Source organism: Penicillium macrosclerotiorum, assembly GCF_028827735.1.
Source record: "Penicillium macrosclerotiorum strain IBT 26536 chromosome Unknown utg000001l_segment0_segment0, whole genome shotgun sequence".
In the NCBI taxonomy this organism is placed as follows: domain Eukaryota; kingdom Fungi; phylum Ascomycota; class Eurotiomycetes; order Eurotiales; family Aspergillaceae; genus Penicillium; species Penicillium macrosclerotiorum.
The window spans coordinates 605749-622473 of record NW_026643081.1 but is presented as its reverse complement, the minus strand read 5'-3'; the positions used below and the strand labels follow the sequence as shown (position 1 = coordinate 622473).

General features: G+C 52.0%; 5 protein-coding genes across 5 annotated transcripts; 2 read left to right on the top strand and 3 right to left on the bottom strand.

Moving 5' to 3' along the window:
- Nucleotides 1-477: 477 nt before the first annotated feature.
- N7462_000210 (PPIL4 family peptidylprolyl isomerase) lies at nt 478-2233 on the bottom strand (the record flags this gene model as incomplete). Its single annotated transcript, XM_057071936.1, has 6 exons — nt 478-671; nt 724-934; nt 1036-1232; nt 1320-1537; nt 1576-2019; nt 2154-2233. 6 exons carry the CDS (start codon nt 2231-2233, stop codon nt 478-480), a joined length of 1344 nt encoding a protein of 447 aa, XP_056938466.1.
- Nucleotides 2234-5687: 3454 nt separating this feature from the next.
- N7462_000209 (uncharacterized protein) lies at nt 5688-7418 on the top strand (the record flags this gene model as incomplete). Its single annotated transcript, XM_057071935.1, has 2 exons — nt 5688-5852; nt 6114-7418. The coding sequence occupies 2 exons, from the start codon at nt 5688-5690 to the stop codon at nt 7416-7418; spliced, it is 1470 nt and encodes a 489-aa protein (XP_056938465.1).
- Nucleotides 7419-10702: 3284 nt separating this feature from the next.
- Nucleotides 10703-11499, bottom strand: N7462_000208 (40S ribosomal protein eS24; the record flags this gene model as incomplete). Its single annotated transcript, XM_057071934.1, has 3 exons — nt 10703-10779; nt 10926-11173; nt 11423-11499. The coding sequence occupies 3 exons, from the start codon at nt 11497-11499 to the stop codon at nt 10703-10705; spliced, it is 402 nt and encodes a 133-aa protein (XP_056938464.1).
- A 258-nt stretch (nt 11500-11757) lies between these two features.
- On the top strand, nt 11758-13043 carry N7462_000207 (protein-lysine N-methyltransferase; the record flags this gene model as incomplete). The annotated part of the gene is made up of 3 exons (XM_057071933.1): nt 11758-11988; nt 12118-12669; nt 12786-13043. 3 exons carry the CDS (start codon nt 11758-11760, stop codon nt 13041-13043), a joined length of 1041 nt encoding a protein of 346 aa, XP_056938463.1.
- Nucleotides 13044-13877: 834 nt separating this feature from the next.
- N7462_000206 (uncharacterized protein) lies at nt 13878-16696 on the bottom strand (the record flags this gene model as incomplete). Its single annotated transcript, XM_057071932.1, has 2 exons — nt 13878-16010; nt 16499-16696. The coding sequence occupies 2 exons, from the start codon at nt 16694-16696 to the stop codon at nt 13878-13880; spliced, it is 2331 nt and encodes a 776-aa protein (XP_056938462.1).
- Nucleotides 16697-16725: the final 29 nt, after the last annotated feature.

Genomic DNA, 16725 nt, shown 5'->3' with positions numbered 1-16725 from the left:
CCCTCACCGTAAAGTTGTGTCCGCCTTGGAATGCTCGGGACGAAACGCCAGACTATAATAATAACAATTATTATTTTTAGCGCGAAACAAGGACCCAAACGAATCGCAACAGCGGGTGAGGGACATGCACTAGGGCGACTGAGACCTGTCCACTGGAGGCGGTGCATTTCTGGGTCTTTCTGGGTCTTCTCGGTCTTGTTGCCCCACTAGCGGGGCGACATCCAGCGGATTTGGATTTGGTGATGTGGTGATGTGATACGTGAAAGTGCTGCGACAACAATTGGCAACACTTGCTAGGCGCCGGGCATCGAAGTCCTTGTCCTACTGTTTCCTACTAACTCCTACTATGTAGTTGCCTGCCTGTACTGCCATGGATGATGCCCTATAAGATCAGGGGAGGGGCTCCTCTCGGCGCCACAACCAGAGTGGTGAATCCTTCGTTGCGAACTATATCACATATCCTTATATATATCCCTACTAATACAAATGACGCCCGTTCAAAATCCCATCTTCATCGTCGGCGCTCATGTCGATCATATCTATCTCGTCGATCAGATCGATCGTATCGATCATCTCGTCCGCGATCGCGCTCCCGGCGTGAGTCCCGGCTCTGACTGTATTCTCGGCGCCGGTACCGGTCTTCATGCACCTCGCGTCTCCGGGGACTGCGACTGCCTCGCCGGTCACGTTGTGAATCTCTCCGCGGGCTGCGGTTCGAGCGACCGTCATGGCGGGCGCCAGGGGGTCCCGACGACCGATCCTTGCGCGAGCGATCAAAGACCATGTTATAGGAGTCATCGTCCTCATCGTCACGTCGGTCATCGGAAGCTCGGTATTGGCGTTTCTCCTCCAGATCGGCGACACCACCAAATCCACCCCGCTGGCGGCGTTTCGAGACGGTGGCATTTCGCCAGGTTTCTGATAGCTTAGACACCTATACGCATGGTTGGCAAAGTACGTAAAAAGAAGTATTGAGCGAAGAGGAATGAAGAAATAGCACGGAATAGGCAACTGTAGAGGGGACACGGGACATACACTTTGGGAGAAATCGACGTGAATACGATGGTCGTCGATCAGCACACCTTGCATCTTAAAATAGGCCTGTTCGCAGTCCTGCTGGTGCTCAAACTCGATGAACGCATATTGCAGACTGTCGCCAGTACGCTTGTCTCGAATGACTTCACAGGACAGGATGGTACCGAAGCGACTGAAGATAAGGTTTAGATCCTCGTCTGGGGCAGAAAGAAAAGGGTCAGCATATTGGAATCCTCAGAGTAACAACTAGTATGGCAGGCTCGCGGCAAGAGCTGAGCACTGACCTTGCGTGACGGGATTCAATTTGCAGACGAAGAGCACGTTCTCGGGGGGCTTGACGTCAGCGAAGGGGAGGTCTCCCACCATCTCTAACGTCAATGCCTGGGCTCGTGCCTCACGCTCACGACGGAGCTTCTCCATGGCTTCTTCATCCATCTCCTCGTCCAGTTCCTCATCGTCCGCGATCCGCACGGTAGCCAATTGAGCCTTCGAGGGGATGGGACTTTCGGGGGTTCGACAAGACCGGCGGGGTCATCAAACGGGTCATCCAAAACCACGGTGTGGCGTATGCGAATATCCTTCAACGGCCGACCCTTATCGTCAATAAAGGACTCATTGATCTTCTCCAGCACGTCGAATCCCTCCACAACCTTTCCGAAGATGGCCGCTTTACCATCCAGGTAGTCGAGGCTGTCGCCCAGGGTGATGAGAAATTGACTCCCTGCCAATCGCTGATCTGGATCATTCATGGCGGGGACGGTGGCCATACTCACCGTCCCACGCTCCGTATGCTTGAGTTTCGGCGGCAGGTCGATCGGAAATGTTCTCTGAGACGGGCCACCCAGCACGCCCCAGATCGAAGATCCACCATCGCTCTCGGGGGCGTCCGGGCCAAGCGGGTCGCCGGTCTGGAAGCTGAAATTCTTTTGGACGCTGTGAATGGGGGAGAAATTGTAGTACTTGATTTTGCACAGCTTCAGGAAGCTATGACGAAAGAACACAGGGAATAGCTTAGTTTCGGGTTCAGCACACTCGCAAAGGTACAGGGGGGAGAGAGCAGAAGGGGCGGGGATTGTAGTGACAGGGGTGGGAAGATTCCTTAGGGACAGGGTGCGTACTTTTCACAGGCCTTGGGCGACTCGTCGACCAGCAAATCGATCACGATGTCGCCTAGTGAGGTTTCGAGTAGCGCGCTCATGGAGTCGGCGTGGCGGGCTGCAAGAGCTCGCCCTCCTCTTCGATCGCAGAACCTGTTGGTGTATGGGGTTCTTCACTTTTTACAAAGCGGATATTGCTAAACTTGCTGGGCTTGCAGGACTCGAAGGTGAACACGAAAAAGTGAAGCGCAAAAGTCGCAAGGTCGAGGTTGGAGGATCGACGGAGGTCGGGCCAATCATGTGCGGGGTCCACCGGAGAAGCAAGTCGTGCAGCTTAGCTACATACATCAACTGTTGTTTCTTCTTTCCCCTCTCCTCTACCTTTCCCATTTTCTTGCTCGTTTCTTTTTCTTGTTTCTTTTTCCTCCTTTCTTTTCTTCTTCAACACCAGTAGCCGTCCCAGCAGCAGGATCTTCTCCTCCCCCCCCCGGTCGTACAGCAACCGCTGGGGGAATTTTCGATCAACCAGCGCCGGCTCGGATGATCGACCGGCGTTCCTGTGCAACGCTGCCTTGTCAATCGAACGGCATAGTTATCTTCCGAAGGTCCCTGTTGGATATGCCCACCAACTGGTCATTGCTGGACATCCACGATCCACTTTCTCAAAGAGGCGGGCCTGATCGATCCCCTGTTTGTTGACAGCGAGCCTTCTCCTCACCGATTTCTAAGAATGGAGCATGCAGCAGCAGTCCTGGCCGAAAGGTGAGGAAGGATAAACTCTGGAGTGTTAGGCACAAACGGAAGAACAAAGAAAGGAAAGCCTGAACTTCCCTGCCAAACTGGCCTGAGCGGGCTTTCTAAACGTCCTAGGCGCTCTGCCTCTCTTTCCCACTCCTCGTCCTCCAACCCTTCCCCAGGATCTGAGATCAGGATGACACCATGTCTCTCTCCATCCACAAGCCATGTACACAGGACCACTGCACACCTGCGCAAGGACCTTGAGTCTACAACTTTCTCCCAGCGCCCTGTTTCACCGCAGGGGCAAAAAACGGTGGGGGAGGGGGGGAAACGGGCGGCCTCCTGCAGCAAAATCCAGCAAAATCATCGTGGTGTCAGCCGTCTGATCGACTCTTAGGAGACCTACACGTGGATGTGGAGGACCTCACCGTCAAATGAGTCCTGGTACTTTCATCTACTGTTTCCCCAGGTTGCCCTGGTCAGGAAGACATCCTGGTGAACAGGGGGAGACCGCACACAGGGGAAAAAACCCCCCTTCTCTGTAGCGCAAAATGGAGATCCGGTCTCAATTCCAACGAGCGTTCCTGGCAAGTTGACATACGGGGGAGAAAAGAAAAAGTCAGCTGTATTGTCCTAGCTAGACTCTTGGGGCTGCGAAGGCCCTCCCATGTCGTGCATTGTCAGACCTTGAGGCTAGTCGGAACGCAGCCACTGAGATGGGCCTCCTTAATCTGCCTCCCACAGGCTCTGTGTATTTGAAACGCTCGAAAAGAAATGGCAAGGTCTCATATTTCCTTCCTTTCATGTTGCTTTGACTCATCTCGCCCGCAAGATCTATTTGCTCATGATGACAATAGCTTTCGCGGCTTCTGCGGGTACAGCCAAGAGCGCCGCTTTCCCAACAGGCTCAGATGCGCCAGTGACCAAAGCAAACTGGACGCTTTAGCAGAGCCGACCTGGACAGACGGCATAATCTTAACACTTCAACCTTGTAGCGGACCGCCCATTGGTATCCCGGAGACCTCATGCATCATCGGCATCGCCTGCGCACCCAAACCATTCCCCTTTTTAGACTCAGACATGAAGTTGGCCAAATTCTCCACCCGCTGATCCAGGCTTTTCCAATCCCAACAACAAATTTACCGACCATTCCCATTCCCATTTTATGGTCCTCCATAATTGCTTTTTATTGAGTTGCCAATTCCATCCAGCTGCGGCGGAAGCGATAAAAATGAGCCCAAGCTATGCCCGATCGAAAGAGCCACTATCTATCCATACCGTCGATCACGACACCTCTCTACCCTGGATCCCTGTTGACGACATCTTTTCTAGAGCACCCTTGGCGAAGCTAGCCTTTTCTCAGATGCGCTTGCTGGCGCCGGGCCGATCCAAATGACAGGTGTCAACCTTTTCCGTTTTCTTTTCTTTTTTTTTTTGCTCTGGGACATGGGATACGTTGAGACAGTTGCATTGCTCGTGGTCTCAGACTTTAAGACCTCACGAGAAGGTGGGAAGACGCACGCGTTTGCAGGTAATGTCTTGTGTTGGTTTTCTCTTTCATTCAGTCCATCCCTCATTCTATCGTCCTCTCCTTTTTCTATCTGTGGGGTCCAGACCTTCTGGTATCGTGTACCGCCCCATCCACGGGGAGGGGGTCCATTTTCAACAATTCAGGCCGAGCTCGGACGGCCCAAGACCTTGTTTGATGCATCTGGAGAGGCATTACCCCCTCCCGCCCCCCCCCCCCAAAGAACTCCCGGGTGCAGCAGCCACACCAATCGGCGTGCTGACTGGATGGATCGAAGGGAAGCAAACAATTGTGGATCTTCATCTTCGATCGCTGCGGAAGAGCATCCCCGGATCGACACTAGGATTTTGTTCTGCAAACGTAGGCGGCAGTCTTCCGGCCTATTTCCCCTTCAGACCACTTGCTGCTGGAAAAAAGAAATGAATCACCAGGATCATCAGGTTCTCCCATCACTCGTGCCAAAGAATGTCAGGCCAAAATAACGAAACAGAGGCAAAAGACAGCCCCCCTCAATTGGCTGGAACCCATAGCAGGCGTTAATCTCCCCGTCTGGGCTTGTTCTCGTCATGGCTATCAGGTCATGCCCCGTGTGACGTTACTTTGTGAAACCATGCCTCTAAAACGCCGGGGCCGTCCTGTCTTCCATGCCCTTTATGAGCCCGGGGAAATCTTGCCTTGGATGCAGTGCGGAACTATGCATATCCTTCCCCTTGGGTACAACAAAATCCAGGGAAAAACAAAAGAAAGAAGAGAAAATTATTAAACGGCGTCTAGGTCCGGAAAAGACCAGTACTTCTGCTCCTCGTACTGCCGGTGTACGGGCCCTTCCCAAACCCCCCTTTCCCTTTCCAGCATCATGATAGAACCACGCATAGGAGCGACCATAGAGCCATAGATGTCGGCTAGATGAAAACCATTTAATAAAAAAAGAAATAAAAAACATGACCAGGGGTCCTCCTGAGAACTATCCACTTTCCCCGTAGAAAGGAAAGAATAAAAACAGAGAGCAATCACACCGATTGTTCCTAGAACATGGCTTTAAGCCCTACTTCAAAAGAACCATTCCCCGTCGACCTTGGCTTTTCTCTGCTTCCTTTTCTACAACCTCCTTCTTTATCTTCCCCGGGCATGCTTCTTTCCATCTAGGAATTGACATATCCTGTGTATGTTCTCCTGCCTAGCTCGACATTACGTGGATAGTCCAGGCATTCTGGACGGACGACAAATAGTGAGTCCAGCAAACGTCTCAGATCCTCCCTGTCTTCATACATTGACAGAAACTCAGCCAAATGGACCCCTTCTATACCGAGAAAGCATCGGGGTATGAGTCCATTCGGCATGAGACCCTGTCCATGTCGCGGTCAATGCGAAACGTCAACCAACATGAGCCCAGTCCGGGCGCTGAAATCGAGGGCAAGATGCGCAACCCCCAGCGTCGTCGAGTGCCAGTGGCTGTATGTCGTCTTCTTCAGTCACTTTGATCTCTGTTGCTTCTTACTGACCCATCTGACCAATTTTCTAGTGTAAACGATGTCGGCGTCGAAAAATCAAGTGCAGCGGTGACTCCGGTGATGGGCAAGGCTGCTCGAACTGTCGTAACGCTAACCAAAGAGATTGTCAATTCTTACGAGTAAGTCCCAGACCATGTCAAAAATAGGAGATCCTCCATCTCGCTTCTTACACCGCAAGGCACATGTTGATCGATTTGTAAACAGGTCAACTCCCGTGACATGGGCATCGACTTGAATTGTCCAAACTGGACCTATACACACATGGGAACGACGATTGTGCCTACCTCCCGATTTGGTGCATACACCTCGGCCACTCCAGGCAAGCCAACTACCTTTCCAGTGACTTCACCTTCAGCCCGTATGCCCGCTTTTCAGCGCACCTCAGACTTCGACCTTGGTAGCCCGGATGGGTCTGCTTTCCCAGACCGGCCTGCGCCAAGTGTTGATTCGATCCATTACGAGGATGGACCATCTGCCCATTATAGCCAGTCGCCTGCATATATGCTTCCAAACGCTCCTTCTGCAGGTCTCGTTGACTACAGCGCAACCCCATGGAGCCCGAAGCTATGGGGCTCTATACTCGGCGGGAACAGATCGACCAATGGAGTCTATCCTGATTCTGAAGTGACAAACGGCTCCCTGCACCAGCCACCGTTTCCTTACATGCTTCCAAGCCATGGAGTTCCATCAACCGAAGTTCCTCAAACGACACCTACGGCTATGGCCACTGGCTCGTGTGCAGACTGTGCCGGGTCAAGCCGTACCCTTCCAACTCCAACTTCTCGCAGCCAGCAGCCTCCAGTTAGCACAGCTGGATTGAGTCTTTTGGGCGCAGAAGGGAATTCTCATCTTCCTCTTGTTATGGATCATAAGTCTTTCTGGGCTACTCGATATGGTCTGCCACCCGACCAGCGCAGTACTACTGCAGACAGTATACCCAGTAATATCCTTTTCAGCCACAACCCCCCTTCACCCGTGCCAAAATGTGAGGGTACCAGTTCCAATCCATCCGAACTGTTATACACATATCACCCTATGCCTACCACAACTGAAAGTGCTACCACGACACTTCCTTCTTCTGTTGTGGCTGCCCCATCCGCGGTCTCTGGTGGGAACCCAGTTTATCCTGTGCTGGAGTCACTGGATGATGCGTCTGCTGAGGATCGTAGCACCACTACTGAGCGAAGTCTTAGCAGGAGTGCTTATCACGAGCGGTCAACTGCAGGACAACGCATATCCGCCCTCACGGCCGATTGTACAGTTGACATTTACGGCTATGCTGGTTCGGAGAGGACCAAATCACGCCTGGTAGATGGAACAGACGGCCGATGCAGCACTGGAACACTCATGAATGGACTGCCGTATACTCGAGTCCCGCACGCAGATACATCAAGCAGCGCTTTCTCCTTCAACAATCTGCTCCCGGATGCTCTGCCCGAGTACCACCGCTCAGTAGTCACGAACGTGCACCGGCCCCCAGTCTCGTTGGGTAACAACGGAGCATACTAGCGAGTGTGTTTCTCCGACATTAATTCTTGTTCTCCGTTCCCTTTTGCTCTTTTCTCCCTTCTGTTGTCTTTTTCATCGATACCAACGTGAAACTCGAGTGTGTACCCGTGTATATTCTCTTTTTTTTGCCTTTTCTTCCTCTCATCTTCACCTAATGTTTGCCAGTCTCAGAAAGGTGCATGGAGGAGCCAAGGCCCCCTGTCATTCTTTTCGGGGGGAAACCGGAACGCCCAGCATAAAAAAGCAGGTCCCCGTGAACACTGCCAGTGCACAGCATTCTGCACTAATCTATTCTGGGGCACTAATCTTGCGGTGTAGCGGCTTATTTTTGGGCTTCGCCTTCTTGCTTGTCCGTTTTAACCTTTTTTGTTGTTTTTCTCCTGTCCTTGTTTTCCTTTTCATGCTATTTTTTTTTCTTTCCTGATCTGTTTGGGCTTACATGCGGGGACCAGTAATTCCCCTTTCTTGGCTATGATTATTCTGTTAAGTCTTGTTCTTGAGCTGAGTCTTCTAAATTTCTTGCCTATTCCTTTCTCTTGTCTCTCCTTGTGGGATTTGATGTGAACGCTTCTTTCTCTCTCCGCAATACTTGATCATTCACTGCACCCCCCACCCCCCTACAGAAAAGGACCTAGTCATGGATCTTAGGACTGGAAACTTGTCCATGATACCTCCCCTGGATACTGACTTAACAATGACACCCAGCAAACCCATATCTGGCTTGTGGTGTGGAGGTTTTTGTCTGTGATCTTTGTATTCTGCTTGTTCTTTCCTATGTGTTTATCGTGAATGATTTTTTGTTTTAGAGTCAACTGAGGAGGAAATGAAGGTGTTTATGCTGATGGATGCAAGGTACAATTTGTTCTTTACTTATTCATCATTTGCAGTTGTTGCGATGGGTTATATGGCCACATATTGAGTGTTTTCCCCCTCCTTCTGTTTTGTCATGTGACAGATCGACAAGAAGAAGACACTCCCCGAGACGACAAAGAGAATAAGTGTTGTGGTTGGACAAGTGAATTTGGCTAAGTGAGCTGTGGAAGGCTTTGGTTTCCATTTCTGTGTGGAGGAAGCTTGTTTTGAATCCGGATGGTGTTCTGCTTTGTTGAAATTTACCACTCATTTTTGTCCTGGCATGGTTTGAGGAGGATACCATTTGACTTGAATTTTCCCTTTCCAAATTTTATCTCTCTTAGTCTTTCCCTTCTGCTCACTTCTGCTTCTGTGCCTCATGGCCTACTAATGCATCTCCCCACCTGGTTGTATCGTCTTAGAAGGCTCCTTATTAGCCTGAGTAGTTCCTAGTCTAATTTCTACTTGTCAGAGCATGAGTAGTTGTATATAGGGCTAGTCCTCTGGGCACCCACACTGAAAGCCGAGAGGTAACACGCCCAGACCAAAGAGACTGCATGTATTTGTCATTCATTTCGCCGCCATATCCCTGCGTATATTCCTCACCATGATGATTGAGTTTCTGGTGTATACCTGGAATATACTTCGTGATGAGGTAGATCGAGTAAGCAGTGCCTATAGCTGTGTCAATTCCAGATCTCATGAATGACTACGCGGATCCCCTCGTTCATATCAAGCCTTTATTGTTGAGAAGATAGGAGAAGTCTCTCTCAATGCTTATGTTACCTGGCAAGCAGTTTGTCGATACGGAGCCAGATCGTTGGTGCCGCAGAATATAGAGATTACCGCACAGCCCCGTAGACGTAGCATGTATATACCTTAAAACCTTCAGCCAGCATGATCTAGCATCCCCAAAGTAAAGAAACACTGTCTCTAAAAGCAAGTGAAGAATAAAAACACAGGAAAAGGAAAAGAGAAATAAAATAGAGAGAAAAAAGAGTCCCCAAAACATCATCCTGGTCGAAGGCTGTGTAATCCCCCCCTGCACCACCCCAACCCCACGCTGTGATTTGGAATCAAAAGAGACCCTGCATCTGGCTCATTCAAGTAACTGGTGCATCATGGAAGCGGTAGGAGCGACATACACAATGAGAAGCCACAAACCGGCGCTGTGTTTATCTTTATCTTCCGGTAGGGTCAATATCCCTGTCTGTCCGGGGGGGAGCGGATGGAGACAACCGCGTTCCGACTTGGATCATAGTGCGTACATAGATTGAGGTAGGATACGTTCTTGTTAGATCCGGTGCATCCGGTTTCAAGGAGATTGACGGGGAAGTTGTTCAAGGGTGGTAAGCCCTAAGATGAAGGATGGTCCGCGGGGCCAGTCTGCTCTTTGCCCCTTATGTGGAGGGGGTGGATCGGATTTGAATTTGGGGGAGGCGGTCCGGAGTGGATTGTGCAACAAGTCTGTCGCCAGAAATGGTGCTCATAGGGTGTTGAGAGCTTTATTCCATTTCTGTAAAGGTCTATCAATGCTGTTGGGTATGTCTTGTGTTCGGCTGGATTGATGCATGCAGCAGGGAAGTATATGGAGACGGCAAATATATATACATTTAAGTGGGGACGAGGTAGCGCCGTATATATCTGGCTTTCATGGTCATATCCTGAAAATGATAGAATAACATCATCTCCACAGAGAATTATGTGAAAATACAATAGTCAGATACCAAGCATGATTAGTATTCAGCACTTTACTGGCCTGAGAGTGCTGAACCCCGGATTTTGGGTGGGACTCTTGGCCTACGTTTTGGGGGCATGAAAATGGGCTCCTTCCGGGGTATGGGTGATTATTCATGTTCATCCTAAAATATGAATAAACAGATCCCTAAGATATCACGATGCTTCAGTGACCGCTTACTGGAGACACTACAAGAACCCGGGTCTAGCATTATGAGGGCATCTCTACAGACTGAGCAGACTTCTATCTGACAGTCTCGGCAGTCATGAACAGAAACAAAAATATGTAATTTCATCCCGGGGCAACAGCCGAAGCCCGGATTCTCATATCCCCTCGCTGTTTTTGATTCGAAAACTGATGATCCAAACCATAATGTAAGAAACAACACTGACGCCTTTTGAGGGAGATCATCAGGTTCACCGGCCTCCACAAAAAAAACAAAGGAGAGGCCGGCCAACAGGGGGAAACGTTCCACATCCACCGAGGAGCAAGGCCTCAACAACCACAAGAATTCTTTTTTTTAGGTAATGCATCATGTTGAAGAGACCCCTTCCCTATTCTTCACACCGCACCACAGCCTGTTGCCATGATATGTAGAATCACAAAAAACATAGAACAGGCTGAAACCACCAGGCCACTAAACATTGCGCCATGCCATTCATCGGACCGTGCAGAATTATGCGGGGCGAGACATTTAGTCCTTGTTCTTCTTGGGGCCCTTGACCTTGGCGGTACCGCGGAACTTCTTGGAGCGGTTCTTCCGTTGCTTGCCTGTAATGAGAATAAAAGAATCGAGTTAGACAGATTCATCAAATGAAGAAACGAGAAAGGGTAGCGAAGGCCCATATCCCTTCCCCAAGAGACGGGAGGGTCGCAGGGGCGAGTAAGAAAAAAATTGTCAGGGCATGGAGACGTACGCTGCTGTCGGCTGGGCTTCTCGATCTTGGAGGCAGCACCGATGCGGACGAGACGGTAGTGAGGCTCGAACTTCTTGAGGGCCTCCTGGGAGTCGTAGACCAGAGCGAAGCCGGTGCTCTTGCCACCACCGTACTGAGTGCGGAAACCGAAGACGGAGACCTGGTCCTTGTTGGACTTGTACAGGTCGGCCAGCTTCTCACGCAGCTCGTCCTTGGAGACGTTGGCGCGGTTGGGGTGGAGGACGTCCCTGGGAACGAAGAATGTCAGCCGCGCGGTTCTTCTCTTCGATTGTGTTTCCCCTTCAATTTCATCAATTCCGACGATCTGGCATTGTATCGCAATCGAATCTCTCGTCGTCTCAGGTTGAATTGTGTGGTTCTGTCGCTGTCGTCTCCTGTGTGAGGCTTTCTCGAATTTCATCGTCCAGTCCAGTCGTCGTCGAATTCCTCCTCTTTTATCGGGGTGAAAAAAATAATAAGGAGAAGGGGTTTCTTACACGACCATCTGCTTGCGGGCAAGCAGAGGGTTGCGGATGAACTTGCGAGTCCGCAGGGTAACAGGGGTGTCGGCCATTTTGGTGGTGTCGTGGTGATGCGGAAGCGAAAGCCTGTGGATGTCGACTTTCAATTTTCGTGCGGTGCGCTCGGCTAGGGCTTGGCGCTAGCCTGCTCGGGAAGGCTTAGGTAATACGGGCAGCGTGACTGCTGAGTCAAGTTCTTATCGTGCTGTTTTATCGATAAGAGCGATGATAAGCCCTTATCGGTCTCCCGCGGTTGAATCGGGGATGAATTTCGATCTTCCATTTGACTACTTGACCTTGACACTACAATCATGGCCGAGGATATTCGCACACTGGTTGCGCAATACTTTGAATTGGTGGATCCGGCACAATTGGCCATTCCACATGGCAACGTTCTTGTGCGCAATGCCACACAGGCAGCTCTTTATGAGCGCATGTTCCATGAATCCCTCACCCCACTGCCACCTGCTAGTTACCGAGCAAGGGTGCTGAAGCTGATACTGGCGCGGATCGAAGAGTCGATCAGTGATCCAGATGAAGATGTATGTATTAAACCACATTTTGCTCTTTCTTGACCACATTGCAATCGATTTTATATACAAACCCCCTCCAGTCCCTCGCCACAGCCCCCAGGTCTCTTGTGCAAACAACTTCCAACATATACATCGCAGGAAATCTTAGATGACCTCATAGAATGCTGGGGCAACCTCGTCTCCCAGCCCAAACCGACCGCTCTCCAACAGGCCCAAGAACTTTCTCACATTAAATACACTACCCCGCTCCAGTCTCCACCGTCCCCTTCAGAGCGCGAGGTCATTATCATCGAATCTCGTGGCCTCATTCTCTCCGGTGGCACCACCGGCAACCGCACCTGGGAAGCAGCGCTACATCTCGGTTCATTCCTTGCCTCACCTACCGGTGAAGCCCTCGTGCGCGGGCAGCGTGTGATCGAACTTGGTGCGGGCACGGGCTTCCTGTCACTGCTCTGTGCCCGGCACCTCGGTGTGCAGGGCGTCGTCGCGACAGACCGAGAGCCCGTTCTAATCGAGAACATGCGCAACTGCATAGACTTGAACCTTCAACCCAGCACCAACTCCTCCGCATCCCTCCCCTTCTACCCTGCTATCTGGGACTGGGGCACGCCGTTGGGTGTGACAGGGGAGCTCGCGCCGTTCGTAGAAAATGGCGGACTGAGATTTGATATTGCGCTTGGTGCTGACCTGGTAAGACTGCTACTCACTCATTCACTTACTTCTTTCCTCCCAGCGAGAGTCGAGCACAGCCGCCCTCGCCCCGTCCCCTTGTCGCACCAGTCTAGCAGACTAACCCCATCCCACAGATCTACGATGCCGACCTAGTCCCCCTGCTCATCTCCACCGTGCGCGATCTATTCGAAAACTACCACGTCAAGCAATTCATCATCGCCGCCACGCTTCGCAACGAGAACACATTCCAGACTTTCCTCGACGCATGTGGCACGGCCTCCTTCAACGTCGAACAGCTGCCCTTTGCGTCGACGCCGTCCAAAGACCAAACAGGCTTCTTCCACTCGACGCGCATCCCCATCCGCACATACCGAATCGAGCGCAAGACGTGAAAAAAAAAAAAAAAAAAAAAAAAAAAAACAAGCGCGGAGAATCAATCCCCGCTGGACACAGGGGAGCATCTAAGAAAAGGCGAGAGGAACTATTTACGAGGTCATGAGCTTGCATGGAACCCGGGAAACACACAAACACACACACACACACACACACACACAAACACACGTGTATATTTATAGACACCAATTGCTCCCAGCAGACAGCTGTATAATGGTATAGTCGAGTGTATCACTTCATCCTGCGATTTGAATATAGAGACTAAGATATGAAAATTAAGGTGTTTCATTCCAAAGAGTGTGTTGTCGCATGTGTCGCGAAGTCAACCACGATAAACAAGCGATCGTCGCAAGAAAACAACCCAGCGAACCAAATAAGATCCAAAGAGAAAGAAAGACACATGAACGCAGAAAAGGTCTAATAAGGAATGGTTTCGTCGAGAGGGTATCATGATGCATAGAACAATAACAATAACCAGCGCCATCCATCCAACCCAGCACCGGTCTCAGCCAAGACTCCCAAGCACAAAACGAGAGTGTGAAGCGCGACCGAGAGATATAAAGCGGGGAAAAGTGAACCAAAAAGAAGGCAGGAAAGCCAACAAGGCGAGAAAAATCAAGTCCGATTGCGATGCAGTAGTTTTATTATATAGGAGGAGGGGGCGGGCGAAAGAGGGACTGGGGCAGTAGCCAGCCGGGGGGTTGATTATCAAAGAGGGCAGCAGAGAAGGTGGGGGAGGGGGTTGAGAATGAGACGAACGAGGATATGAATCTATCGAGCCTGCTCCGTCCAGGCAAAGGGCGTGACTGGACAATCAAGTTAAATAATATCGCTCACTGACCGCCTTCGGCGAGACTCTCACGCAGGAGTTCCTCGTCGATTCGTTGTGGGTGAATGGACACCGGGGCGCGGGGTGGAGGGCGGAAGCCCATGATAGGGCCTTTCTGGTTCACACCAGGAAATCTGAACCCAAGAGGCGGGGCTGGGTCTGGAGGACGCGGGATAGAATGGGCCTTGGGCGCTGGGATTTCAGGAGCAGCGTCCTGGGATTCTGGCTCCTGGGCGGGTGATTCAGTCTCATTGTTCTCATTGTCCGCGGATGAAGAGACAGGGGCCATGCCCCAGCGGCCGAGAACCCAACCACCCATGCGCCGGCCCAGAGTGGTGGGCTTAGGGAACAGGGGAGTTGCGGTAGAGCTGGAGCTTGCGCTGTCAGCGGAGATGACAGATGCTGCTTCCGAGGCAGCGCTGGAACTGGCGGCGAAGGAGGCTAGGAGGGAGCGAGATGATTGCTCCGGGCCCTTGGCGCGGTTGACTGTGATGGCGGGTGCGGAGATAACGGGCGGCGTTGAGACCAGCTCAATGCTCGGAGACACGATGCGCTGGGGGATGCGCATGCCTGGGTACCAATCACCCATGCGGGCGTGGCGCGTGGTCGGAGTATGAATATCCATTCCTGCAACGGAAAGAAGACTATCATGAGATGCCGATTTTCGAAGAGATGGGAATGGTATTTGAACACCAAACACGTCTTCGGCGGTGGGTGCAGGATTGTTAGCCACAGATTGGCAGTATGACCCAGACGGCGACTCGGATTCTTCTGGAATGGCCGGGTGCGCCGCTATGCCGTCGCCCATATCCAACTTCCCTAGCCTTTCAAGGTCCTCGGCGAAAAGACCAGATGAATTATCCATGGATGGGTCAGGGCTGTCGAGACCCGCCAGTGGCCGGAAGGCCATGTCAAAGCCTTTTATATTTCGGGCTCCCATGAGAGGCGAGGAGAACACCGTACTATCCGGGCTGGTCGGCTGCGAGAAATCAAATCCACGATCTACACGATCAAAGATAGAGGAGGTGCGGAACGCAGATTGCGGCGAGCTTGCCAAGGAGTCTATTGCAGGTGATTGCAGCGACCAGCGTCGGGAAGATGACGGCGGCGGGATAGATACTGATGTTTGAGAGAGTATGGTATTCATGGATGAGCCGGAAGACTGGGAGCGGTGGATGGAACGTCGAGGGGACTGGGCACCCATGGCGGAATGCAGAGGAACGGGACTCCCAAGGGCTGGCCGTCTCTTCTTGACACGTCGGTTGAGTGAGCTCTTGTCCTTCTTGGAAGATGACGGGGTGTGATAATGATGATGGATATGGAACTCCTGAGAGACCCGTCTCTCTTTCGCCTCCAGCTCCTCGCTGAGTGTAGTAGACGAGACAGGCTCGTCATTTTCGTCCTCGCAGGCAGCAGCAAGCGGCTGATGAGACAGGACTTGTTCGCGCAGATTTTGGACTTCCTGATTAGAGCTCTCCAGCATCTCTCTGAGCTCCATAATGCCGACCTGCAGATTCGCGTTATCCTGCAATATATCCTTAACGAAGCGCGAGACTACATGCGTGCCGGCGTTCCGGCCAAGCTCTGTCGCCGCGGCCGCACCCTTCAAGCGACTCGCAGCATTGTCAAGCTCGCGTTCCACGTTCCGTTTCCGCTCCATGCGCTGCACAAGCTCTTCATGTTGCTGGCGCTCCTCGCGAGACTCGGCCTCAATGCGCTCCACTTGATCACGAAGATCGCGTAGCGTGCTCTCCGCACTCCTCCAGCGCTGCACGGCCGATTTTTCATCCTCCTGTGCGGCACTGAGACTATCCTGCAATCGTGATTGCTCGGTCTCCATCAGGACCAGCTGGGCTTCGAGTTCGGCTGCCCGCGAAGCGGCAACAGTCAACCTGCGGACTTCCGCTTGAGTGCATTCCAGCATCGTGGTCAGGGACTGGGCATGCGCATCAGAATCTGAGACAGCAGAATTCAGGCCCTCGAGCTGCTCCAGGAGAGCGCGATTTTCCTCAACAATGCGGGCATTTTCGGCCTGAACCTGGCGCTTCTCGCGCTCGAGCGCATCAACGCTAGCAACCAGTTGTTGGCGGTCTTCTTCCGCCTCGGCCATATAGCTTTCATGGCGGTGCAGCAGAGCCTGTAGAGCAAAAGTCAGCGACGAAGGCCCGGCACATTGAGTATCTGTCGCGGCAGCATAATCGCGAAAATTAGGAATGGCCATGACGGACGCCAACGCAGCGGGAGAGGACAGGAGACCTCAACATGGGAGAATCCATGAGAAGACCCAAGGCGAGCGGGTATAATGAGATGGGATGGAGCAGATCCAGGGTAGGATATCATGTATCAGATGCTGTCCTCCCCACCGAAGTATAGAGTGTACATGGAGAAGGTGAGTGGACGGATTGGGTGGAGGGTGGACTGAAGCTAAAAAAGCAAAAAAAGCAAATGCCCGCCCATCGCCCAAGAATGAGAAAATGATGCATCAAACATGTCGCTGACCAGCCAGGAACCAGGGAAAAAGCGGCTGCCCATCTGATCGGCCAAACATAAAAGGGGCCAAACATGCACCGCCTCTCCCCCCCCAAACTTGGCAAAGACAGAAGCAGATGAGATTAGACAACGTACCTGACCTAATCGGGCCGCCGTCTCGAGATCTTTCTCTAGACCCTCGAGAGCAACGTTGTTGTGCTCGAGGGTAGCACAGTCCTGGCGGCCACAGCAGCAGCGCAGAGTGACTGGCGCGCTGGAGCTGGAGTGTGTTGGTATGCTGGGGAGCAGCGCCGACGCCGGGTCGAAGCTCCCGGTATGCGGACGGGAATCCATGGCTGGTACTGGAATGTGATGGCCCCTTG